At 45.9% G+C, this 25,193-nt stretch overlaps 3 protein-coding genes and 1 pseudogene across 3 annotated transcripts; 3 read left to right on the top strand and 1 right to left on the bottom strand.

Annotated features, from left to right (window-relative positions):
• The first annotated feature begins 219 nt into the window (after nt 1–219).
• LOC123191843 (uncharacterized) lies at nt 220–1,380 on the top strand. Its single transcript, XM_044604420.1, has one exon. The coding sequence runs from the start codon at nt 220–222 to the stop codon at nt 1,378–1,380; it is 1,161 nt and encodes a 386-aa protein (XP_044460355.1).
• A 4,663-nt stretch (nt 1,381–6,043) lies between these two features.
• On the top strand, nt 6,044–7,442 carry LOC123191844 (uncharacterized; annotated as a pseudogene).
• A 1,816-nt stretch (nt 7,443–9,258) lies between these two features.
• LOC123191845 (uncharacterized) lies at nt 9,259–12,104 on the top strand. The gene is given in 3 exon segments (XM_044604421.1): nt 9,259–9,953; nt 10,833–11,427; nt 11,610–12,104. Coding segments are annotated over 3 exon segments (1,326 nt in total). The 5' UTR covers nt 9,259–9,717.
• A 3,395-nt stretch (nt 12,105–15,499) lies between these two features.
• On the bottom strand, nt 15,500–17,526 carry LOC123190188 (protein CELLULOSE SYNTHASE INTERACTIVE 1). The gene has a single exon (XM_044602784.1). It carries the CDS (start codon nt 17,345–17,347, stop codon nt 15,746–15,748), a length of 1,602 nt encoding a protein of 533 aa, XP_044458719.1. The 5' UTR covers nt 17,348–17,526; the 3' UTR covers nt 15,500–15,745.
• Nucleotides 17,527–25,193: the final 7,667 nt, after the last annotated feature.

Below are 25,193 nucleotides of genomic sequence, written 5' to 3' on the forward strand. Positions count from 1 at the left end.
GTTTGACTTCAAAAAATTAGGGTATGCACCAAAGTTTAGGGCAAGCATGGGTCTGACGAAAAATCACGAGATGGAACCGATAACGTACCGACTTTGATTGCAACGCGTAGACGAGCCGTACGTGCCGGCCCACGACACACACGCGATTCTACGTAGGATGGGCCGATCGGTCGGGTGTATGTCGTGATCTGCAGATCCAGATCTACCTAGCGGATCAGCATGGCCAGGGCACGCGTACGCCACGCCGGCGGCGAAATCGGCGACGACATCCTCCTGGAAGTCTTCGCGCGCCTGCCGGGCTACCAGGACATTCTCCGGTGCGCGGCGACGTGCAAGCGATGGTTCGGCCTCATCACGGACCCGGCCTTTCTTCGGCAGGTCGGCCTCTGGCCGGAGACGGCGCGCCGCCCGTCCGTCCTCGTAGGGATATTCTCCCAGAGATCACAGCCCAGAACATCGATGAAGCCCTTGAAGAGGAAACCCTGTACCCCTCCGGAGTTCCTAAGCCTTGGGGCCGGCGGCGCGCACCTCACATTCAACTCGTTCGTCCACAACGACGATGGGCTCTTCAACCTCGCGAGGCCACTGGCGTCGCGCCGTGGTTTCCTCGTCGTGCGCGCCTTGCTGCCTGGCCATAAGAAGCTCCGTCTAGCAGTGTGCCGCCCGCTGATCGAGAGGCGGGACACGCATCTTCTCCCAGAGCCTCCCTTGGACCCAAGCCCCACGTCCCTGGATAGAGATACAGTTGGCTGGGCGCTTCTCACAAGCGCAGACAATGGCGACGACGGCTATGCAAATTCGGACGACCGGCGCCACTCTACGTTCCAAGTTCTTCTGATTTACGTCGATGAGGACGGACTTGTGTACACATGCATGTACTCCTCCGACAGGGGTGTTTGGAGCGCACCCACCATGTGTGGTCGGCTACCTTCAGGTCTCACTAGGCGTGGCCCGCGTGCTGGCGTTGTGACCCGCGGCGGCACCGCACATTGGTTGCACGGAGACAAGACAAGTTTCCACATCTTCAGCGTAAGCAGCGCCACCACACATGCCTCTTTGACCAAGATTCCAATCGAATTCCACCATGGCGATCCATGGCCGCGACCGCCATTACTATGCACTGTCCAAGATGGAAGTATCTCGTTTGTTAACATAAGAGAACATGGCATGCTAGAGCTTTGGACAAAGCAAAAACAGCAAGATGCTGGTAAACATGATCGTGGTTGTGAGACTGACTGGCTACACTCTCAGTTGGCAGATCTGGGTAACAAGAAAATAAACCTTGTCTTCTTTGCAGAGAAAAGAGACGCTTTACTTGTGGAGCAGGCTGGTGATTTCTTCACTATCGACCTCACGAGTAAGGAAAAAAATGTTGATTGAAGTCAAAGACAAGAAAGCGAGACATGCCGCGAGCATGGAATGGTTCCAACGGCATGTTGTAGTAGTACTTAGTGTGGTAGTAAGTTTCACGAACCGTGGGATTTTAACACTCCTGTGTTGTATGAGACGGACTGTGTGTTCTCGCCATCGCTAGCCTCCAAGGCAGGATAAGAGCTAGAGATTAATAAAGGTATACAGTATTATTAATGGATGTCATGCATGATTTATTGGTATACAGGTAGCTAATTTTAAGATGGGTCGATCCATCGGGTGTATGCGTCGATGAATCGCTCGATGTTGGATCATCGCCAAAAGAATGTAGCGGAAGAACGCTCCATTTCTCCTTTGTGGATGCATCGGTGCATGCATGTGGTTTACTCGGTTTATCTGTTCTGAGTAATGTTCACGCAGAAATCATTGCTAAATTCCCGATGTGTTAAACCTGTTCGATATTACTCTACTGATTATTTTTACCCAAGGACCGTAGAAGATAGAACGATCATTCTTCGGTATTTTCTCTACATATATAAATAAAGTTATGTACAGAAAGTGAGCAAAAGGAAATACTCCTAAATTGATCAACGACTAAGGCCCTATTTGATAGCAAAGTATCTTCAGAGTACTTTGATAACACCACTTTTTTTTAGTTATTGTAGTTTTAGTTCCTGTGACCTGTTTGGCCACCAATGGAAAAATGTGGTATTGAAACTAGAGTATTCCCAACAAAAAAAAGGCTTATATGGGTAGGGTGTACACGCGTGTATTTATAGAAATGAGTGTATGTGAGCGACTTTGGTTGTACTGCGTTTAAAAAAAGGCTCCTATTACGTACACGCACATATCAATCCTCAACCAAAAAAACTTACACGCAGATAGCAATGATGTTTTTTTTGCGAAAAAATTTCTGATCTATTTATTTTCAATCATGATAGTACAACAAACACCAGAAATAATAAAATTTACACTAGATCCGTAGACCGTTAAGCGACGACTACAAGTATTGAAGCGAGCCGAAGGCGCGCCACCGTCATCGCCCCTCCATCGTCGGAGTCAAGCACAACTTGTTGTAGTAGACAGTTGGGGAGTCGTCGTGCTAAGGCCCCATAGGACCAGCGCACCGGATGTAACGCCCCGGATGTAACATTCCTTAATTGTAACTCTAACTTTTGCCATTTCCTACTATGTGTTATGTTATTTCCTTCGTGGTTGACACCACCACCAGATAGAACGATCATTCTTTGGTATTTTCTCTATATATACAAATAAAGTTATGTATAGAAAGTGAGCAAAAGAAAATACTCCTAAATTGATCAACGACTAAGGCCCTGTTTGATAGCAAAGTATTTTCAAAGTATTTTGATAACACCACAGTTTTTTTTAGTTACTGTAGTTTTAATTACTGTGACCTGTTTGGCCACCAATGAAAAATGTGATATTGAAACTAGAGTATTCCTAACAAAAAAAAGGACTTATATGAGTAGGGTGTGCACGCATGTGTTCATAGGGATAAGTGTATGTGAGTGACTTGCGTTAAAAAAAAGGCTCCTATCACATACCCGCACATACCAATCCTCAACAACAACAAAAAACATACACGCACATAGCAATGATGTTTTTTTTGCGAAAAATCTTCCGATCTATTTATTTTCAATCATGACAGTACAACGAACACGAGAAATAATAGAAATTACACCAGATCCGTAGACTGCCTAGCGGCGACTACAAGCACTGAAGCGTGCCAAAGGCGCGCCGCCGTCATCGCCCCTCCATCGCCGGAGTCAGGCACAACTTGTTGTAGTAGACAGTCGGGAATTCGTCGTGCTAAGGCCCCATAGGGCCAGCGCACCAGAACAACAACCGCCGCGGATAAGAATAACATAGATCGGAAGGATCCAATCCAAAGACACACGAGCGTGCAGAACACCAACGATATCCGAGCAAATCCACCAAAGATAGAACCGCCGGAGACACATCTCCACATGCCCATCAACAATGCTAGAGGCGCCGCTAAAACGGAGGCTAGGCGGAGAGACCTTTATTCCATTTTCAGAGAGCCGCCGTTGTTTCGCCTTCCTGAGCAGAACACAAATACTAATAAAACTGAAAGAAAGGACTAAAAATGAAGTCCTCCCGCCGGCTCTTGGCAGGATCCACCACGCCTCCATGGTCCTAGGGCCACCGGAGACGAGGCGGGCCTGCGTCGGCGCCGGCGAGAGGCAGAAACCCTAGCTGTTTTTTTAGAGGAGGTGGAGGAGGCGGGGGCTGCGTCTTTAGATGTGCGGCCGCGTGCGTAACTACATAGCAATGATGTTTAACACGGCGGGCATCCCGGTGGGATATGTCAAAGCATTTCACCTGTGCTCTGAGATGGATTTTGTGTTTAGTTAGTAGCTGTATGTTCTTCACCTCTTCTAAGCTTTTTTGTTTTTGAGGATCATTCACCTCTTCTAAGCTGGGAGGTAAGTTTAGAGGCGGTAAATTCATAATAACTGATCTAAAAGATTTTGCTACACCGCGGTGATATTAACCTCCCCGGCCGGCCGTGGCGGCGAGGAGGAAGGTCAAAAGTTATCTCAGAGAAGGCGTATTCACGTTTGAACTGCAGGTACCAGAACGTGCTGCGTAAATGTCTTGCTAATATTTTTCTTAGAATTGCTACTCACTGTTTTGAACTGTAATAATTTTCTCAGAAGCCAGAATTGCTACCCAGTGTTTTGAAGCTCAGGCCTCTTTTGGTTTGGAGGAATTTTGTAGGGATTTCATAGGATAGGATTTCTGTAGGAAAAATTCCTTTAGTGCCCTTTGGTTTATAGGAATAGAATCCTATTCCTATGAAGGAATTCTTCCTATCCTTCACATTTCATAGGAAAATAAACATTAGGCTAGATTCAATGGAAAAAATCCTATGATGTGAAACAAAGGACATCTCATTTCCTATTCCTACTCATAGGATTTGAGAAGCATGTCATCTCATTTCCTATAACTTTCCTATTCCTATGATTCTCCTACCCTATGAACCAAAGGAGGCCTCAGCCGGTCGGCGTACTGACTCTATCGAGTATCGACCTCTCCAGGTAGATTCCTAATCAATCCTCTAATGACCAGGTAAACTCATATTCCATCCTTGATTCGGCTACCCCTTTGGCCGTGACTCGTGACCTCTTGAGCGATCCGTGTCTGAGTCGATCGTGGAGATGACCAACGCTGACCAGGACTGCACACGGCCTTATAAACTACGTACTGCAGGCCTTATACCGTGAGCTTCATCTTGCTGTATGCCGCCCTCTGATTGACAGATGGGACACACGTCTTCTTCCACCACCTCCCTTCAATATGATATTATGATTGGACGGCAGAGCCGTGCGCGTAAGCTAACTGGCTGTGCAATTCTCACCGACGCTGATCATGACGTTGGTGGTAACATGGACCAGCAGCAGCAGAAGCCAACATTTCAAGTGATCTTGACTTATAGAGGGGATTGTGGATACGTGCGTGCGTGCACATACTCCTCCGTCACTAATAGCTGGAACACGCCCATCAAATATTGCGAGGCTTCCGAGTTCCGTAAATGTGGACCGCGCGCGGGTGTCGTTGTTGGCGACACCGCATACTAGTTGTACAGAGACAGGGATAACTTCTACACCCTCGGCATAAGTTGCGCCACATCACATGAGTTATTTACTAGGATTCCGATCAAAATTAACAAGAGCGAGCAGCGGCCTCGGCCGCGACGGCCGTTTCCATGCATTGCCGGAGAAGGAAGGCTTTCGTTTGTTAATTTCCAACACCATGGCGTGCTAGAGCTTTGGACCAAGAAACAACAAGATGGCTGTGATCTTGACTATGAGTGTGACGACGGATGGCTACACTCTCAGCTCGCGGATCTTGGGAGCGAAGAAAAGATAGATCTTGTTTTCTTTGCAGAGAGCAAGGGTGCTTTGCTCATCAAGCAAGGCAATGCCTTCTTCACAATTGACCTCAAGAGTAAGGAAAAATCGTCGATAAACCTCGATGAAGAGGAAATAGAGCATGTAAGGAGCACAAAGGTGTTTAAAACAGAACATTGTAGTAGTAGTAGTAGTACCGATTGTTATAGTTGGGGCGTACACGCGAGCACAAAATGCCGATACGGTCCACAGGTGCTCTACGAGATGGATTTTGTATTTAATTAGTTGTTGTATGTTTTCACATCTCATCTTCGAGGTAAGATAAGAGGAGATTAATTCAGGGCCTTCTAATGATTTCATAGTACTACATGCATGATATATCGAAAGTTCTACTGTTTATATAACAAATCTTATCTGCGAATGAGCCTTGTACATGTGTTGCTATTTTACTAGTATATTTTTTCAGGGGAAGGATACCATTTTTTCCACAATGTGAGCTTTGTTGACTTGTGCACTGACACCGCTAGATCATAGAGCGAGGTGGGTTTTGCCAAAACACATCGTGTCCAATGAGCTCTGTTGACTTGGTGTAATATTTTACAGTATTTTCTGGTGATCGTGCATTGCCATGGACGCCGCCTTGTGCTGCGCCAAATTCCCCTGCCCAATCTTTCGTGCACCTGACAGACCAGGGGATGGAACCGAATATGTACCGATTGAGATTAGAACGCGTTGAGCCGCCCGTACAGGAGCCGTACGTGCCGGCCCACGACACACACGCGATTCTACGTAGGATGGGCCGATCGGTCGGGTGTACGTCGTGATCTGCAGATCCAGATCTACCTAGCGGATCAGCATGGCCAGGGCACGCGTACGCCACGCCGGCGCCGGAATCGCTGACGACGTCCTCCGCGAAGTCTTCGCGCGCTTGCCCGGCTACCAGGACCTTCTCCGGTGCGCGGCGACCTGCAAGCGATGGTACCGGCTCATCACGGATCGGGCCTTTCTTCGGCAGGTCGGCCTCTGGCCGCAGACGGCGCGCCGCCCGTCCGTCCTCGTCGGGATATTCTCCCAGAGAAAAGAGCCCGGAACACCGGTGCATCCCTTGAAGAGGAAACCGTCTACCCCTCCGCAGTTCTTAAGCCTTGGGGCCGGCGGCGCGCACCTGACGTTCAACTCGTTCGTCGGCAACGACGATGGGCTCTTCAACCTGGCGAGGCCACTGATGTCGCGCCGCGGTTTCCTCCTCGTGCGCGTCTTGCTGCCTGACCGTGAGAAGCTCCATCTAGCGGTGTGCCGCCCTCTGATCGACAGGCGGGGCACACATCTTCTCCCAGAGCCGCCCTTCCAACCAAGCCCTAGGTCCCTGGTTAGAGATGCAGTTGGCTGGGCGCTTCTCACAAGCGCAGACAATGGCGACACTGGCTGTGCAAACTCGGACGACCGGCGCCAATCTACGTTCCAAGTTCTTCTGATTTACACGGATGAGGACGGACTTATGTACACATGCTCCTACTCCTCGTCCTTGCGTGTTTGGAGCGTGCCTACCGAGTGTTGCCGAGCTCCAGATCTTACTAGGTGCGGGCCGGCGCTGGCGTTGTCACCCACGGCGGCGGCGGCGGCACTGCGTATTGGCTGTACAGAGACAGTACAAGCTTCTACGCAGTCGGTTTAAGCAGCGCCACGGCACACGCCTCTTTGACCAAGATACCAATCGAATTCCGCCATGGCGGTCTATATCCGCCATTACTATGCACCGTCGAGGAAGGCGGACGTATCTCGTTTGTCAATATACGGGAACATGGCATGCTAGAGCTTTGGACCAAGCAAGAACAGGATGCTGGTAGCCATGACAATGGCCATGAGGTTGACTGGCTACACTCCGACTTGGCGAATCTGGGTGACAAGAGAATAGACTTCGTCTTCTTCGCAGAGAAAAGAGGCGCCTTACTTGTCCAGCAGGGTGGCGATTTCTTCACTATCGAGCTCAGGAGTAAGGAGAAAATGTCGGTTGAGCTCAAGGACAAGAAATCGAGACGTGACGCGACCAAGTATGTGAGATGGACTTTTTGTACTAGTACTTGGTGCAGTAGTATATTTCAAACACACTGTAATTTTACCACCCCTGTGCTGTATGAGATGGACTGCGTAGTTGACCCATGCCTTATCTCCTAGGCCGGGTCCAAGGCGGGAGAATAGCAAGAGATTAATAAACAGTTTTGCTAAAGCACATCAAGATGTGCTCTATATATTGCACATCTAAATCTTATGTCATTGATTTTACGCTAAAATTCGTGTAAGCATTTTCTTTTGTCTTTTTCTAAAAATTTGTTTGAGTCATTTAGATGTGCAATAACAATGTAATTTTGCCACACCTGTGCTGTACGAGATGGACTGCGTATTTGACCCATGCCTTTTCTCGCTAGGCCGGGTCCAAGGCGGGAGAAGAGCAAGAGATTAATAAAAGTATACGGTATTATTCATGGATATCATGCATGATTTAATGGTATACATCCATGTAGCTAATTTTGAGATGTGTTGATGAATCGCTCGATGTTGGGTCATCGCCAAAAGAATGTAGCGGAAGAACATTCCATTGCTCTTTGGCTATGTGTGTCGATTCCATCTGAATTATAGGGGTTATGTTTGCCTCAGAATAGCTGAAACCTCATATGATGTTTTACCAACTCCGTTCACATTCCAACGTATGGTTCTATTTTCTCAGAATAATTGAAACTTCGTGATGGACCTAGCAACTTGGTTCCTGAACCGCACGCGTCATTCTCTTATGTGCAGCATTCGGTTCCATAATAAATATGTTTTTTCAGTAACTACAACATGCATAGTTCGGTAAGGTAAATATGTGTTTCGGGTCGGTTTCAAAATGCACAGGTAGATCGTCCTCTCTGCGGTGTACTGATATATTGATGGTATATAGAGTTTGTGAACAATTTTTCTAAATGACCCTGATTGGAATACATCTCAACCAACATGTGAAGGTTGGTTGATACTAATGCGATTAATTGTTTTGCCTAGGGCACTAAGCATGTACCGTCTCCAACCAAACGAGAAGGCATGATTGGGAATCAAGCGCAGCTCAAGATGTACATAGCAAAATACTCCCTCTGTAAAGATATATAAGAGCGTTTAAATCACCATGCTTTTATATTTCTTTACGGAGTGAGTACTATAGAAGTGTTTTCATGGCTCCTTGAGAAGGTAACTTCTCTCTCCTGACGAGTCTTGCATCGAGGATATTCCCTAGGTTTCAGGCATTGAAAACCAACGCTCCCTTTCTCCGAAGAGGAGGTGAGCACAACAAAACTCCTGGATTAGTGGCTTCCGAGCAAAATTTTATCTTAACTTTTGAATTGTGATGAAGAACGGTCTGATAAGTTGTTTGATCTTTTGCATGCAGGACACATCAATCTTTTCAGGCTAAACTTTGGTAAATTGTTTTCTTTACCTTAGACAAATGAGGTTGACCTGATCTAGTAGTACAATCCAATTTGCTTTCTTAATCTCTAGTTTCAATGCTTGTGGACGTGAAATTTGATCTTTGTATATATATTTTGGTGAGATACTTATTTTCATTTGATCGCTTGTTTTGCACCTGATCCTTAGGTAGAGTCCTTTGTGAGTGCATTGGTGCATGTGGTTTATTCGGTTTAACTGTTTTAGGTAATGCTCATGGAAACCATAGCTAAATTCCCATTGGGTTAAATCTGTTTGATGTTCATCAACTGTTTTTTTTTTAACCAAAGGACCGTAGAAGGTAGAATGATTGTTCTTCACTATTTTCTCAATGTATATAAATTAGAAATTATGTACAAGAAATGAATAAAAGGAAATATTCCTGTGATAAAGGACTGACTAGTTTCATGACAACGTAGTAGTACCGTCTATCTCTGACTAGTGATTACGTCATTGTTCAATACTGTTGTTGATAACTTGCCATCTCTCTCGGTTGGACTTGCTATATACACCCTCTGTTCCTAAATTAAAACGTTTTGGCAGTCCAAACCAGAGTTAGTACTACAGTACGTGTACATGATTATTTAGCCCGTGCAGTACTAGTAGATAGATAACCCACCTTATATACGCTTCAAATCTCAGTCCAGGATTGATACGGGCCACCGTAAGGCCTTGTACAATGGGAGGTGTTTAGGAGAAGTGTTTAGAAAAATAAATCAGGATTTCTTTAAGCACCGGTGCTTATTTATACAGGGTAGACGTTTAACTAAGCGTCTCTCCTATAGAAATAGGCACCGGTGCTTCAGAAAAACCCGGTTTATTTTTCTAAGCACCTCCCTAAGCATATCCCATTGTACAAGTCCTAAGCCGATTGTTTTTGTGGAGTCCGCTTTACTAGCTAGGCACTCCCGTGGAAGTTACCCGCCGCCTCGACAAACAAACACACAGATCGATCCGTCGCCAAGCAGATCGATCGATGGCGCGCGCACGCGTACGCCACGCCGGCGGCGAGATCGCGGACGACGACATCCTTCGCGAGGTCTTCGCGCGCCTGCCGGGCTTGCAGGACCTACTCCGCTGCGCAGCCACCTGCAAGCGATGGCTCCACATCGTCACCGACCCGGCCTTCCTCCGACGCGTCGGCGTCTGGCCGGAGACGGCGCGCCGCCCGTCAGTCCTCGTCGGGATCTTCTCAGAACGCGTACCCAACCAGCAAGCACCTGCCCCTGAATGACAGCCCTCCCCAATAAGGCTTTGTCTAACCGGTTGTGCGTGTAACTAGTATCTCTACCGCTTGCTGCTCCATACGAATCCACACCCTTTGCATGCGCATGGCCCCTCTTCCTGTCCTTTTTTCTGCTCACTGACACATGCATGCCAACATGAACACATGCATGCATACAACATCTTTCCTCTCTCCTCAAAACTCATTACTTTTAGTTTCCTTTTGACAGTTTAGATGGTTCATATCTTAAAAATAAGATTTTTGTTTTTGAATTTTTTTATATATTTGATCTTCCGGCGTTAAGATCTTTAGAACAAGATCAGTCTTGCATAAATTTTAAACACATTTTTGTTAACCGAAATTGAAATACAATTTTATAGTAGCCTATTAGTGTTTTTAGTGAGGAACTTTACTGGAAACAATGAAGAACTTATAATTTTTATTGTAATGTTCTAAATAAGTAGAACCAGGAGTTGAAGAACTTTCTAAATATTGGGTCTGCACTTTGTAAGAAATACTAAAGAACTTTTCCAAAAATGTATTTGGACCTGAAGAATTTTATGAACAACTTGTTTGAACTTTTATGAAAAGTTTATGGAACTTTGTTAGAAACATATCGATATTGGACTTGTTTCGTAGAGCTGGTTATGATAAACTCAAATACATAAATGAATTTAAATTTTGCACAATTTACATAGAAGTTTCTCTACTAATATGGTGCAATAGCTAATTAGTACATGAGGCTGAAAAGGCTAGTGAGATTCTTTGTACCCGACCATAGGGTCAACTGATTTGACCTGCATGCATGCTTGATGGATGTACTGATTTGACATGCATGCATGCTTGATGGATGGACAAGATATGAGCGCGCAAGCAGTTAGAAAAAATCCACACTCCAGCCCTCCGAGCTTCCTGAGCCTTCAGGCCAGCGGCGCCCATCTCACCTTCGACTCCGTCGTCCCCAACGACGACGGGCTCTTCAACCTGGCAAGACCACTCGCATCGCGACGCGGCCTTCTCCTCGTGCGCATCATGCCGCCTACCCGGGTCGACTGCTACCACAGCCATGAAGTCCGTGAAGAGCTCCATCTGGTGGTATGCCGCCCTCTGATCGACAGGCAGCGCAGACTTCTACCGCCGCTTTCCTTCCCCACGAACCATGGATATGGGTACTTGGACAGAGACTTGGACTTGGACTTGGACTGGCATCTAACCGGCTGCGCGCTTCTTACCGACGAGGATCATGGTGTCCTTGACGATTCGGATCGGCGACGATGATGACAACCGGCGTTTCAGGTGCTCTTGACCTACACCGGCCGCAGCGGCATCTTGTATGTCTACACGTACTCCTCTTCCACAGACAGTTGGAGCCCGCCCGCCAGGTGTCAACCGACTTCATACCTCGCCAGGTGTGGACCGTTTGCTGGTGTCGTTGCCCGTGGCACCGCGCACTGGTTGTACATGCACTGGTTGCTTGGGCCAAAATTCTGGAGGGGCAATGAGTTGAGGGGGGGCTAAATTATGAGGTGTGGGCTTATTTTCCTGTTCTTATGGCCCAAATACCTAAGGGTAGTGAGGGATTTCTTCACGGGCTGGGGGGCGGTGGCCCAGGTTGCACTCCAAGAAGCTCCGCCACTGTGTACATGGACGAGACAAGTTTCTACACGCTCAATGCATGCGCTGCCACGACACATTTTTCTTTCACCAAGATCCCTATCAATGTCCATGCCGGTGAGCAGTGCCGACCACCGTGTCCATGTGTCAATGAAAACGGAAGGTTTTCGTTAGTCAGTATACGAAACCATGGCGTGCTAGAGCTTTGGACCAAGCAAGGACAAGATGACGATGATAATGGCCACGAGAATGGCAAGGGAGGGTGGTTGCGCTCCGACCTGATAAATCTCGGAAGCGAGGAGAAAATAAACCTCGTCTTCTTCGCCGAGAGGAGAGCTGCGCTGCTCGTCAAGCGGCGCGGTGCATTTTTCACCATTGATCTCAAGAGTAAGAAGAAGGCATCCATTGATCTCAAGGGCGAGGAAACGGAGCATTTCAAGGGCACATACAGGTTTGAGCATTTTGATAAAATAGCACACCTTTCCTGGGACTTTGCTTCAATAGCACATTTTTCTTGTTATTAGATAAAATAGCACACCTTTAATTGGTAGCTGTACAAAATAGCACAAATATATCTTTTTGCTACTTCTCCACGTACGGGCCCATATGACATATTGTTTAGGACGAAATTGCCCATCCATCGTTTCACCTGGCTCCTGGTCGATCGATACGATCAAAATCGCAGGAGGCGGACAGACAAACGAACCAATCCACCGCCGCCTCGCCGCGCCTCCTGCCTGGAGCGCCGTTATCTCACCGTTCCTCTTTCACCATTGCACCGCCACCTCGCCGTGCCTCCTGTGCACGTGCTGCCGGTTCTCCCGCCTCTGCCTCATCCAATTTTTTCTCATCTCCCGACGCTCCACATCTTGTTGAGATGATTATAACTGTCGAAATTTTGATCATGTCCATATCAACAGAACTGTACATCAATACATGTTACATCCATCCAATCTGTATTTTGATTACAGCAAGAGGCATCCGCAACTGTACATGAAAACATGTTACATCCATCCAATCTGTATTCTGATTACACCAAGAGGCATCCGCATCCTCAGAAAAATGAAGCGTTCGTATTCTCTTGTGACTGCAGAAGCAGATACATATCAAAGCTTTTAGTGTGTCTATGTGTGGCACTAGTATTTTGAGCCATATGCTATCTTCTTCAGTGAGCACCTACTGTTAGAGATAGCAAGTAGAGCAGCGAGCAGTTACAGCAGGTTCCAGCCAGCACGTACAGGCTAGCAGCGACACACATGCTCCAGTCAGGCCTCCAACGCGGCCAGCAAGCAACCTGGACAGGACCCGCTAGACTGGCAAGGTGGTGGCCGACGAAGACGCCTCCTCCACAGGAACAGGCAGCGTGTGGGGGAGGAGGCATGGCGTGGTGGTGCCGCGGTGTAGAAGACACGGCGACCTGACCGTGCTTCGTCGAGGAACCATGGCAAGGTAACGGCGACGGTGCAAGAACTGGCAGCACACGGGGAGGAAGCAGGCGAGTTGGCAGCGCACTGGGGGAGGAGGCGCGGCGAGGTGATGGCGATCCGGGCAGGAGGCACGGTGAGGCGGCTGCGCACTGGTTAGTTCGTTTCAATCAGAACCAGAACCAGGGGCAATTTCGTCCTATAAAATATGTCATATGGGCCCGTACGTGTAGAAGTAGGAAGAAGGTAGATTTGTGCTATTTTGTACAACTACCAATCAAAGGTGTGCTATTTTATCTAAAAAAAGAAAAGTGTGCTATCAGAGCAAAGTCTCAGGAAAGGTGTGCTATTTTATCAAATTGCTCTACAGGTGTGCTATTCCAGCGAACCTATGTAGTAGTAGCTGGTGTAGTGGATTGCACCACGGCCTGAAAATGTGTGGGTATAACAAGCCTGTGTTGTACGAGGTGGATTGGTCCACTCCCGTTGTCGGGAGGCGACATGCATGAGGGCAGATTCATTCATGAATTTGTGATGGACATGTACGTGTGTGTGTTGATGGATCGTGGGCGCGGGATTGAGTGCAAAAGGATGCACCGGAAGAACATTCTGTTGTTTCTTTCTGGGTACATGTGTTAGTAATTTATCTGTGTTCACTCTGATGGCTCTATTTGATGCAGTAAAATTGAAATATATACTATGATCTTTTTCATCTAGAAATCCGGTGCAGCGTTGTCAACTCAGAATAGAATAGCCATGAACCACATGTCTTCAGTAGTGAGGTACTCCCTCCGTTCCTAAATAGATGACCCAACTTTGTACTGACTTTGTACTAAAATTGATATAAAGTTGAGCCATCTATTTTGAAATAGAGGGAGTACGAGAGAAGAAACGGGATTGCGGCACGGCCCTTGAGTCTGATGAATAGGAGGAAGAAAGGACTGACGAAATGGTGCATCGCGAAGAAGGTTGTCTGAAAATAGTGTTGCCGCTGTAAAGACGCCGTAAAGTTTGCTCGGGGTTCTGAAAACAGGAGCCATTTCCACACTTTTGTATGAAGGATGTTAGAGACATTTGACATGTCGGCCGGAGTACCTGGAGCTCTGAACCCCGTAAACAATCCGATGATGTTAGATACATAGATCCGGTTTGCCTGCTTCCTTCACATGGTCCCATCCATGCTCCCACTTCATTCTACGGTTATCTTTTCTCATTTTTTTTCTAATATAATCATCTCCTGATTTTAAGGGGGTGGAACCGAGCCTTATTTTGTTCCAATCAAATCAAGCCACGTACGCGGGAGCACGGATGGGCACATGACATGCTCTTTATCGAAGGAAAGAAAAATGTATACATGTTATTGGGGGCACATGACATGATTGTGCGCCAAAAGGCAACAGCGAGATCCATCTCAGGGAAGGTTCGGTGGCATCATTCTCTAATCCACAGGCGAGAACATGCCATGTTCTGCCCTCCCCCGAAGACCCAAGCCCCTGCTGTCCCGCACTGTGGATCATTCCCCTCGCACACAGCAAATGACCTGCCCCTACCACCCCCACCGAACCACGGCCAGGTCCATCCATGTGACCGCCCAACTGCGCATCACATTGCGTTGCCTTGTTGTCAACAGTTGAGCAGCATGGAGAGAGACCAGGCTTATGCATGCATGGATTATAATGTAGATTCTTTCCTGCATGATTAGTCGCTGCAAGCAAAATTGCTCTTCAGACGGCACGCCCAAATCTGAATCTGACCGGCTCATGAATGCGCCAGACTGTTTGCGTGTTTATCCCATCAGGCCCCATATTTCCTATGTTTTCTTTTACTTTTAACCCTCTACTTGGTTAAAGGATTGTGTACTGGTACGTACTCCCTCCGTTCCAAATTACTTGTTGCAAAAATAGATGTATCTAAAACTAAAATACATCTAGATACATCCATATCCGCCACGGGTAATTCGGAACAGTTGTGGTACCGGGGATCGCAGTCAGGAAAGGGAGACATGGGGGAGTGGGTAGGGGTACTGAAGAACCGTGCACGCATCTACTCCCATCTTTACAAGTTATTGCGGCCTCTGCCAACCTGTAGTTGTAGTTGCAGCATATGTGTATGCGCAACCACGAGCTTGACCCATTTCCTCCTCTCGGTAGTCAGTAGGTAGCAGGTACCATATCAGTCTACACGCTCCATTGAATTATCAGTGATGAGCCCGTCCTCTAGCGTACACCCCCCTAGCAATCAGCTCGTAATAACCACCCAAAACAACCTACTGCAGGACTGCCGACTGCTGACCTGACCTCCAACGCGCAGCAGCCAGCAGGATGGATGAGCCTAACCACAACCGTTGGCAGCAAATACTGATTACAATTCGTGATGTCGCGGTTGCCGGCCGGTGCTATACGCTTGGTTTCATTGGACGGTGCCTAGACAATGACAGTGTTCGGAGATCAGAATCGTGTGCTCCAGAGGTGTTTTGCTCGTCGGTTAGTCGCAGATGACAAAACAACAACTGATTCGGTTCATTTCTTCGCAAGCTCACATCAGAGATTAGTTACAATCTTGGCCGTGTTCTTATTGGGTTTAACCACACTCGCTGAAGCACTCGTCGTCTTCGTCTCAATCTAAGCTATGAATTATGAAACACAACAACATATACAGAGATTCCTTCATACAGAGAAGGAGAACCGTGGGTTGAAGCGCATACGTACAAGGCTCAGGCAATGATCGCCGGCGCCGGCATGTTATGTCCGGGGGAACACGCCGAGCATCTTGCCCCGGCCGAGGCACTCGGAGAGCTTCTTGGCGCCGTCCACCTCCGCGGCCAGGAGCTCCTGCAGGAACCCGCACGCGCCCGCGGCCACCATCTGCTTCCGGCACCGCCGGGACTGCGCCACGGCCAGCAGAAGGGAAACGGGGAACCGCTTGTCGGCGCCCCGGACGGCCGGGTCCAGCAGCTGGACCGCGTTCACGATGCCCATCTCGTCCTTCTTGAACGCCTTCCGGTGGCTGCTTGCCGCGACGACGAGTGTGGCCAGCGCCCTCGCCGCGGCGTCCCTCTCGCCCACGGCCTTGGCCTCCAGCATCCAGATCAGCCTCGGCATCGCGCCCCCGGCCTCATTCCTCGCCTTGCTGCTGCTGCTCACGCTGCACAGCTCCGCCAGCGCCATGGCGGCCTCTGTCCGGGTGCTCGCCCTGTCGCTGCCCAGCGCGGCCAGGACGTGGCTCACGAAGCCGGCGGACACGGCTATCTCGGCGATGTAGCGGAAGGTGGCCATGTTGCGGAGGAGCCCGAACGCCGGCGCGAGGCCCGGCGCGTCGCCGCGGCAGGACTCCAGGAAGTCTTTCACGCAGCCGAGCGCGCCTTCCTGGAAAGCCTCGACCTTGAGCCTCTGCCCCTCGTCGTCGTCGCTGGCCGTCAAGTTCTGGAGGCAGCCGAGCGCGAGCTCCTGCGTCCGCGGAGTGCCGAGCGAGACGAGCTGCACGATCAGCGGGAGCGCGCCCTCGTCGCGGAACGCGGGGAGCAGGTCCGGGAACGCGGCGATGTTCCGGAGCACGCCCGCGGCGGCGGCCTGCGACGCCGGGGTGCCGGCGGCGCAGGCCACGAGGAGCGCGGCCACGCCGCCGCGCGCCGAGACGGCCGCCGCCGCGTCCCGCGACGAGGCGGTGAGCGGCTCCAGGGCGACGCACGCCTGCTCCGCGCTGGCACCGCCGGACTCGAGCGCGCGGCAGAGGTGGGGCACGACGGTGCCCGACTCCTGGGCCAGGAACAGGCAGCCGGCGTCGGAGGACGCGAAGGCGGCGAGCACGGACACGGCCTTGTCGCGGGAGGCCGGGAGGAGGTCGCCGGAGTCGAGCATCGCGGCGACCGCGGAGACGGCGGCGGCGGAGTGCGACGCCGGGAGGGACCCGACGGACTCGGCGAGCGAGTCGAGCGCGGCGGCGCGGGAGACGGCGGAGCCGAGCCGGAGGCGGGGGAGCAGGCTGTCGGAGCCGCCGCCTTCGCCCCCGGCGGGGGACGGGGAGACGAGCAGGCGCGCGTCGGCCGCGAGCTGGGAGAGCGAGGCGGCGGACGAGGAGAGGAGCGAGACGGTGTGGAGGTGGCCGAGGGCAGGGCCGCCGCAGACGGAGAGGAGGGCCCCGAGGGCGGAGGCGAGGGGGGAGAGCAGCGGCGCGGAGGGCGGGAAGGCGGGGTGGGAGAGCGAGGCGGAGAGCGAGGAGACGGAGGCGGAGATGGAGGGCCAGTGGCGGCGGAAGGCCGGGGAGGAGGCGGCCGCGGCGGGGAGGTCGGCCAGGAGGCGGAGGCACTCCGCGAGCGCGTCGCCGGTGGGCGGCGGCGGTTGCATGGCGTGGTGGACTGGAGGGGAGGCGGAGACGGAATGGGAGAGGGGACTGGGGAGGGAACTGAAATGCCGAAATGCTGGGCGCGTCTAGTGCGAAATTGCGCTGGATCTGCGCGCCACTAGCGGAGCCAACTACTCTTTGCTACACTTCTAGAAGTCTACACGACTGCTCATTCTACTGTTAGCCATCGTCCAATATTGCAGTCAGACCTTGAGCTGAAGGTCTGTCTACTCTGCAGTATGTCAGTATGTGGCTCCTAAATCGAAGATCCAAGAGACGCCATCTATATCTATATTTATATACCAATATAAATAGACAAAAAACAGATCCAATTAATCTCGGCCATCAAATTATGTCAATCCAACGACCTAGACTGCTTCAATGTCGAGCGGTCAACACGTTTAGCGTGCAGTTAATTTCATGCCAAATATAGTGCTAATCACGTAATCACACGTAAATAATATCCTACTTAATATCCGCATGCACTTAATATACTTCTAAATTGACGTGCATTGCACGTACATATTAACTAGTTCAGACTAGGAGTACATTGTTTTCTCTTAGGTTTTTTTTCCTGACCCTAATAAGTGTGGCACGAAAGCATTGCAACTTTGAACGTCTTTGATGACAAGTTTAGTGACGTGAGGATGACAACTTTACTTGTCTAGTATGTCAACTTCTTTTCGATGCCAAATTTCAATTTTGTTGTTTGCTTTTCTATGTCAACTTTGATTCTAAAAAACGCCAGGACGAGCGCTTCATGCCACAAGTGTGGAACTTATCATTTTAGTTTTTTTGTGAGTAAAGCCATGCCTTTGAGAGTTGACCGAGGTGATTTTAATGAATTTGAACCAGAATGACAAGTTTAAGGAGTCGTCCCTTTCATTTCAATCAACTAGTTCACAAACCAAAAATGTGCGAAAGAAGTGCATATTTCAACCCCCTCAACAAGCCACGTCAATGAAAAAAAATCAAGTTTTCCAGAAAAATATTAGTTAAAAAACAGGGAAAAAATTCCTAGAAGATGTAATTTGATGATAATTTCTTTTATTTTATGATTAAAATTTTGAAACTTCCATAGAATGCGTAGCATTGTTTTCTTAATGTTTCCCAATTCTCAGGAAATTTGAATTTTGACAAAATTTATTTTTTCTTTCCAAAATTTGGGAAAAAATATTGACAATATTTTTTTTGATATTATAGATTTTTCTCCGATTTCTATGATTTTTTTCCTGACGTGGCTTGCTGACTGGATGGTAAACGAGTTGGAATTGGTCAACTGGGTCAAAACCGGTAAACATGAAGGAGAGGGTTGAATCGTGGCCGGTTTTAAGAGTTCGAAGTTGATTATTAGATGGTATTATATTTGAGGTTTGTAGATTAGACTAGGTCAAGAGTTGGCGTTTGAAATACGCACTTCTCTCAAAAAATTCGGCCAAACAAGTTCATGGACCTCGGGTGCCATTGCCTCGTGAGGCATATGGTAGCCATGGTCGCATTTTTTAATACTCACAGTATCACATGGGCTTAAAACCAAACATTGTTTCATGTTGCTTAATTATTCTTTTTTTGAGTTGAAATTTCAAGAACCATCTAGAAGATTGTCTTCCCAGCCTGCCACTCAAAGTATATCAACATGAATTAACAGTTTAGACGTATGTGCAGGTTGAGTAATTCCAGTGATAAATTGAAACTGAAATCAGTTGAAATACAAGAAGTGATTGAGTGATGGGGGTGGCGCCATGTTGACAATTGAAGACTTCGGAACTGTAGTTTGGAAGTTGCATCTCACGAACATGGAAGTGGTAGCACAAACAGAAAATACAATCTTTTGAGTTTGAAGTCGGAGAATGGTGACCAGAGACACTAGATCTCAACATAGATCTATGATTGTTCAAAGAGGGTGGGTTGTAAGCCCGGCGATGTAGTATGCCATTTCTTAAAATCTCCTACTTGGAAAAAAATGCAGGGCTTCGTTATCCGCTCGTCCTTCATCCTTCGTCTAACCTTACATGTGTTTTCCCTTCCTCTCCTTTCCTCTTCCTGTTTGATTTTTTTTCTTTCATCTCCTGTTTTTCTGATCATTTTTTCCCAAAAACCGGATCAACCGTCCCACCTCTTATTAATTTACCAAATACTCCCTATAAAGAAATATAAGAACGTTTAGATCACTAGTTTATTGATCTAAACGCTCTTATATGTGTTTACGGAGGGAGTAATTTTTTTGGTAAGCCAATAAATGCTTACCAAATAAAATTCTTAACATGGGCAGTTAAGTCACTGGACCTACTAGAATATTTATTCTTAGCTAGAGCGCATAGTTATTCTGAGATACAAAATCATTTTTTGTGAGGGGCGTGCTACGTGTCCACCGGCTGATATCTTTAAAAGATCAGATTGCTCGCGAGCCATCGGGTTTGCCACACCAAGCGAGCCGAGCGCGCCTCCAGAACTGCAACACATGTCTTGTTGCAGAATTATTTTTGTAACATAAGTCTTGTTGCAGATTTTTTTTGCAACGGCTATTTTGTTACAAAAAAAATTGCAACTAGGATTTTGTTGCAACTTTTTTCTATAACCGAGGTCGTGTTACAAAAAAATTCCGCAATAAATGTTTTGTTGCAAAACTAGACCCGTCGTAGACCATTGCAACACTGCATTTGTTTTTAAAATATAGCCTCTGTTTCGAAACGGTGTTCGATAGAGGACGACATGCAAGCATTCATTTGGACGCGTGCTATGCGACGGAGGTGACGGATGCGGCCACTACGAACCGCCGGACGACGGTAAGCTTTTCCCTTTTTGTTAACACAAAGGTGTGACATATTTAGATTTGCCTGACCACGTCAAAAACTGGTTACTCTACACTAGGGATGAGGGATGACTGGCGTGCACTGTTTTGCTTCTGAAGCAATACAAGCTTTGGCTCGTTGCAATACAGTGATACTTCACTGTCATTCAGCAACCAGCACCCCACGTATTCTACAGTATCCTGACATGCAACAGCTTCCGCCATTACTGGCCCTACAAGCAACGCGGCTTCGTCCTTTTCATGGGCGAACATGCATGCATGCGTATTTTAATCTCCGGAAGACATGATAGAGGGGTAGGCCAACTGCTTGCCATCCAGGCAGAAAGATGGCGAGGTGAGGTGAGGACAAGGAAAAGACGGGAGAAAGTCGGGAGCTGCAAAGATTTCTGCTTTGAAGCTGTTTCCTTGGATGTGTGGTTCACGTGTCGTGTATGGGAAATTTGTTTTTGCACATACTTTGTTTGTTCGGAAGTGAACTGTGAAGTGATGCAAAATCGGCCTGTTTGCTGGCTCGCCCAGAATGCACGAAGAGGTGACGACACGTCAATATGTCATGGCTGACGAAGAGTTTATTTAGAGTTTAAAATATGCAATAGAAGAATAGTGGTATAATTATTCAGTTTGGGGTGGAACAAGGGTTCTTAATTGACTGCCTGAGCCAATGGGTTTGACCCTGCAAGCTTTGATTACTGGGCTAGCGTGATCACTGATGAAGCACCCGTTGCACGATTAGTTTACGAAACAGTGGTTTTGATTGTTGGAGTATATTGTCCATCTCTTTTCATCAGTTCAGACTTTTGAATTAGTTGATTGCATCATGAATTTAATATGGTATCCGAGTCAAGAGGTCTTGAGTTTAAGACCCTACCAACGCCAGTATTAGTAAAAATGATTCTGCGGCCTATATAAATCCCACGTCTAAGAACAAAATAAGTCTAGATGCGAGGGGAGTGTTGAAGTATATTGCCCACCTCCCTCCATCAGTTTGGACTTTTGAATAAGTTAGTTGCAGCATGAATTCAATATTGCTCACAACGTTTCGACGTCGCTGACCATCTGATTTAGGCTCATCATCTTTTATAAGATTATATGTAATTTAGAGGACATGGCTAGTCAGCGCCCATGCGCTAGCTGGGGCCGGCGAGCACATGTCAATATGAGAAAAAAATAGACTGCCACTTTCTAGAAGAAGCAAATTAGTGTCCCCACCACGTCCCATCCCACGTGAGTCTGAAACCATATAAATCCAAGGAAAGTACATGACATCTTCATTCTAGTAAGGAAGTCAGCTACGATCTTGTCCTACGTGCATTTATTTGGGATTTAAAAAAATTATAAGTTGCAATTTTTGATTCATGTGTCGAAATTCAGATCCGTTTTCACCGTTGGGTTTCTCGCGGACGAGTTTTTCAAAACTAGATCTCATATGGGTAGGTTTCGACAAATATTTTTTTAAGCAACTTTGGGTGATATTGAGGCAACTTTAGAGCTATATGAGAGCAACTTCTTTTTTTTCCTAGTATGACATTCTAGCAACAAAAATTCTTCTAAATTGGTTACCGCGACTACCAAGTTGAGCTCTAAGTTGCCTATCATAAATAGTGAGTATGCTAACACTATGATGTGGAGTATAGCCAACTTGAGTAACGAGGATGGACAACATTTCATAGTATTATAGGCAACTAAGCAGCAATGACATGCAACTAGGCATCATTGGTAGACAACTAATTAGGAATGCCAAGCAACTATAGGCAAATAACTACAAATGTCAGACAACTGACTATCAATAGTATATGAATCGATAGTATTATGGGAATTTAGAAACGACGATATATGAGCATCAATAGTAGGCAACTTAGAAGTTATAGTGAGCAAGTTTGGAGAATATTAGACAAATAACCAGGGCACAAAATGCAGTGAAGTTGCCTATTTGTAGCACTAAAGTTGTCCCTCATAAAAAGAAAGTTGCTTATGAAAAGTGATGTGATGTTACCTATCTTTGTTTCAAAGTTGTTCGTTGTTGCTAGTGAGTTGCCTATCATTGATAACCATTTGCTTTTCATGGAGTGAAGTTTCTTATCTTATTTGTTTTATAATATAAATTCTAATTTAGTCCACACATTGTTCTATGGACAACTTCATAACCATGGTAGACAAACTTAGGATAGATGTTTTAACTACTTTTGCAAATCATGGATAGGTAATAAATAGGACCGTACATGCATAATATATGTTGTATGCACCTTCATAACATGAGTTGCTTCCTTTAATACTGAAAGTTGCCTCCATGTAATGCCAAAGTTGCCCACCAATGATGCTCAATTGCCTATATATGGTGAAAACTTGTCTACCAGGGTTTCTAAATTGTCCATGGAATACTTGTTATGTAAATTCACTGTTACACATCATGCAAAGCAAGTTGCTTCTGTTTAACACTCAAGTTGCCTCATCTAGCATCAAAGTTGGCTTTTAAAAGAAAATCAACGAAATATATCCATATGATATCTAGTTTTGAAGATCTAGTCGCAAGAAACCTAACGGTGAAAACGCATCACAATTTCGAGGATCCATTCAAAAGTTATAACCTTTTGAAATTTTGTGAAACGACATTTAATGCACGAAAGAGACATGAATTAGTTCGTAAACCTACAACCGTTTTTAAGTGCGGACGCATTAATTGTCATTTTCTCTGTCTTGTATTAGACGTATGTCCCTGTCATGTGATGGATTGAGCGTGCGCTCCCAGGCCCAAATTGTGCAGCTGCACGATGTAGCATTTAGGTAATTTAGGCTTATCATGGGCTACTGCTCATCCTGAACCTGGACTGTTGGTAGGCACCGATTGATATTTCCTGGGAGCCTCTAACTATGGGAGGTCCTATTTGGCAACCTGTGTGTCCCATGACACGGAACAACCCCGCATTTTTTGTTTTTTGTTTTCTTTTTCTTTTTTTACATTTTAAAACAATTTAGGTTTAGAAAAAGGTTCTAAATTCAAAAAATTATGAATCGTGAATTGTCAAAAACAGTTCTTGAATTCAATAATGTTCACGATTTCAAAAGAATGAACATTTTGTAAGTTTTAGTGAACAATTTTTATTTTGATGAACAACTTTTTATGAGTACTTTTTAATAATGGTGAACATTTTTTTGTATTTGATGAACAATTTTTGAATTTGATGAGCATTTTTTGAACTTGGTTAACAAAATTAGTATTCAAGATTTTTTTTCAAAATGGATGAACTAATTTGAATCTGATGTAATTTTTTTGAATTCAATGAATAAATTTTGAATTTGATGACCATTTTTTAAATTCGATGAACAAAAAATTGAATTTGATGAACATTTTCTGAATTGTTGAACATTTTTTTGCATTGATGATTTTTTTTGAATTCGATGAACAAAAAAATGTTTGGATTTTGAAAAGAAAATTGCAAAAAAGTGGAAAATTAAGGAAGAAAAAAGAGAGAAGATAAAGGAAAAATATAAAAAAGGAAAAAGATAAAAAGAAAGAAAACACGAAATGAAAAAACCCGAAAAATAGGCGGACCCATAAGAACGCCCAGCGCAGGAGCGGTGTGCGCGCCGAGTGACCTGCGCGCCGTATAGGACCCCCTATCTAACTACTGATCTTCCCTGGGAGCCTCTAACTACAAGCGAATGCTATAAAGTTGCCTGGATATATCTCAGATTCAGCAAGGTGGAATGATCTCTCGCTGAAGCGCTGCAGTAATCAGGTCGGCCATTTAACATGCACTTGAAAGAGAAAATGGGGTAGGAAAAGCGGAGTGAGCAGGAGTCGATCCCACAATCTCCTAGCATGCGGTTGATAATGGATTCAAGAGAGCGACCTAATTGACAGGAAAAGAGCTGGTATTCCATAGGTTTTTCTTTCCTTCGGTTTTCTTCATTTTTTATTTTTCGTTTTCTTTTCTTTCTTTTCTTTTTTATTGTCCATTTGTTTTTCACTTTTTTCATTTGTTTCTCCGGTTTTATTTTTCATTTTCCTTCTTAATTTTTTTGTTTTCATTTTTTTGTTTCTTTTTTATTTTACTTTTCATTCTACATTTTTTGTATATGTCACAATATTTTTCTAATACATGTTTAACATTTTTTCAATATAAATTAATTTTTTTGAACATATGGTCAAAAACTTTTCTATACACAGTTTAAACTTTTTCAAATGCTTGATTAATATTTGTCAATTGCAAGAATTTTTTAATACAGGGTCAACATTTTTTGTATGAATTCTTTAAAATTCCTGATTAGCAATTTTCAAATAAAAATATTAACAATTTCTGGATAAATGGTCAACATTTTTTCTATATACATTTAAAATTTTCCAAATACTTGATTAAAAATTGTCAAACACTTTTTCTACATTTTTTCATTAACATTTTTATATACATGATAAAAAAATTCATCGTTTTTTCAATACATGGTCAACCTTTTTCCTATACACATTTAATATTTACCATAAGCTTGTTCAACATTTTTCGAACGCTTGTTCAGTTTTTGTTCGAATTCTTGATTAAAAAGTTTACATACGTGATAAAAAAAGTTCATGGTTTTTTAATACATGATAAAAAAATTATATATGTTCAACATTTTCGAATGCTTGATTAATATCTTTGAAATTCTGTTTAAATTTTTCAAATGTTTAGGGAAAATGGATTCTACCACCTAGTGGTAACTACCACCTAAGAATCCACCATTAGATCTGAGTGTGTTTTTTTCTTAGATCACCACAGAATCATAGAGGGTTAGACTAGATTCCACCGACCCGTTTGGTATTATTATTAATTATATTTATATTAGATTAATTGGTACTTATCCACGGCGTACTGATCGTGAGCTTATCCCATAATTTGGCTAGGTATATAACTACCATCGAACAACCTTGCTAGCTTTTAGATATTGATCTGACCGGCCGGCCGCATACATGCACGGATAAATGATCTTCTTTTGTCCCTCATTCTAAACAAATTTTGTTTTGGCCGCTGATGTTAACTGCAGCCAACTGGATCAGGAGGAGG

Source organism: Triticum aestivum, chromosome 2A (genome assembly GCF_018294505.1).
Source record: "Triticum aestivum cultivar Chinese Spring chromosome 2A, IWGSC CS RefSeq v2.1, whole genome shotgun sequence".
Classification (NCBI taxonomy): Eukaryota; Viridiplantae; Streptophyta; class Magnoliopsida; order Poales; family Poaceae; genus Triticum; species Triticum aestivum.

What these genes read in the sequence shown, in the direction of transcription:
- LOC123191843 (XM_044604420.1), top strand. Translation starts at nt 220, where the DNA reads ATGGCCAGGGCACGCGTACGCCACGCCGGCGGCGAAATCGGCGACGAC.
- LOC123190188 (XM_044602784.1), bottom strand. Translation starts at nt 17,347, where the DNA reads ATGCAACCGCCGCCGCCCACCGGCGACGCGCTCGCGGAGTGCCTCCGC.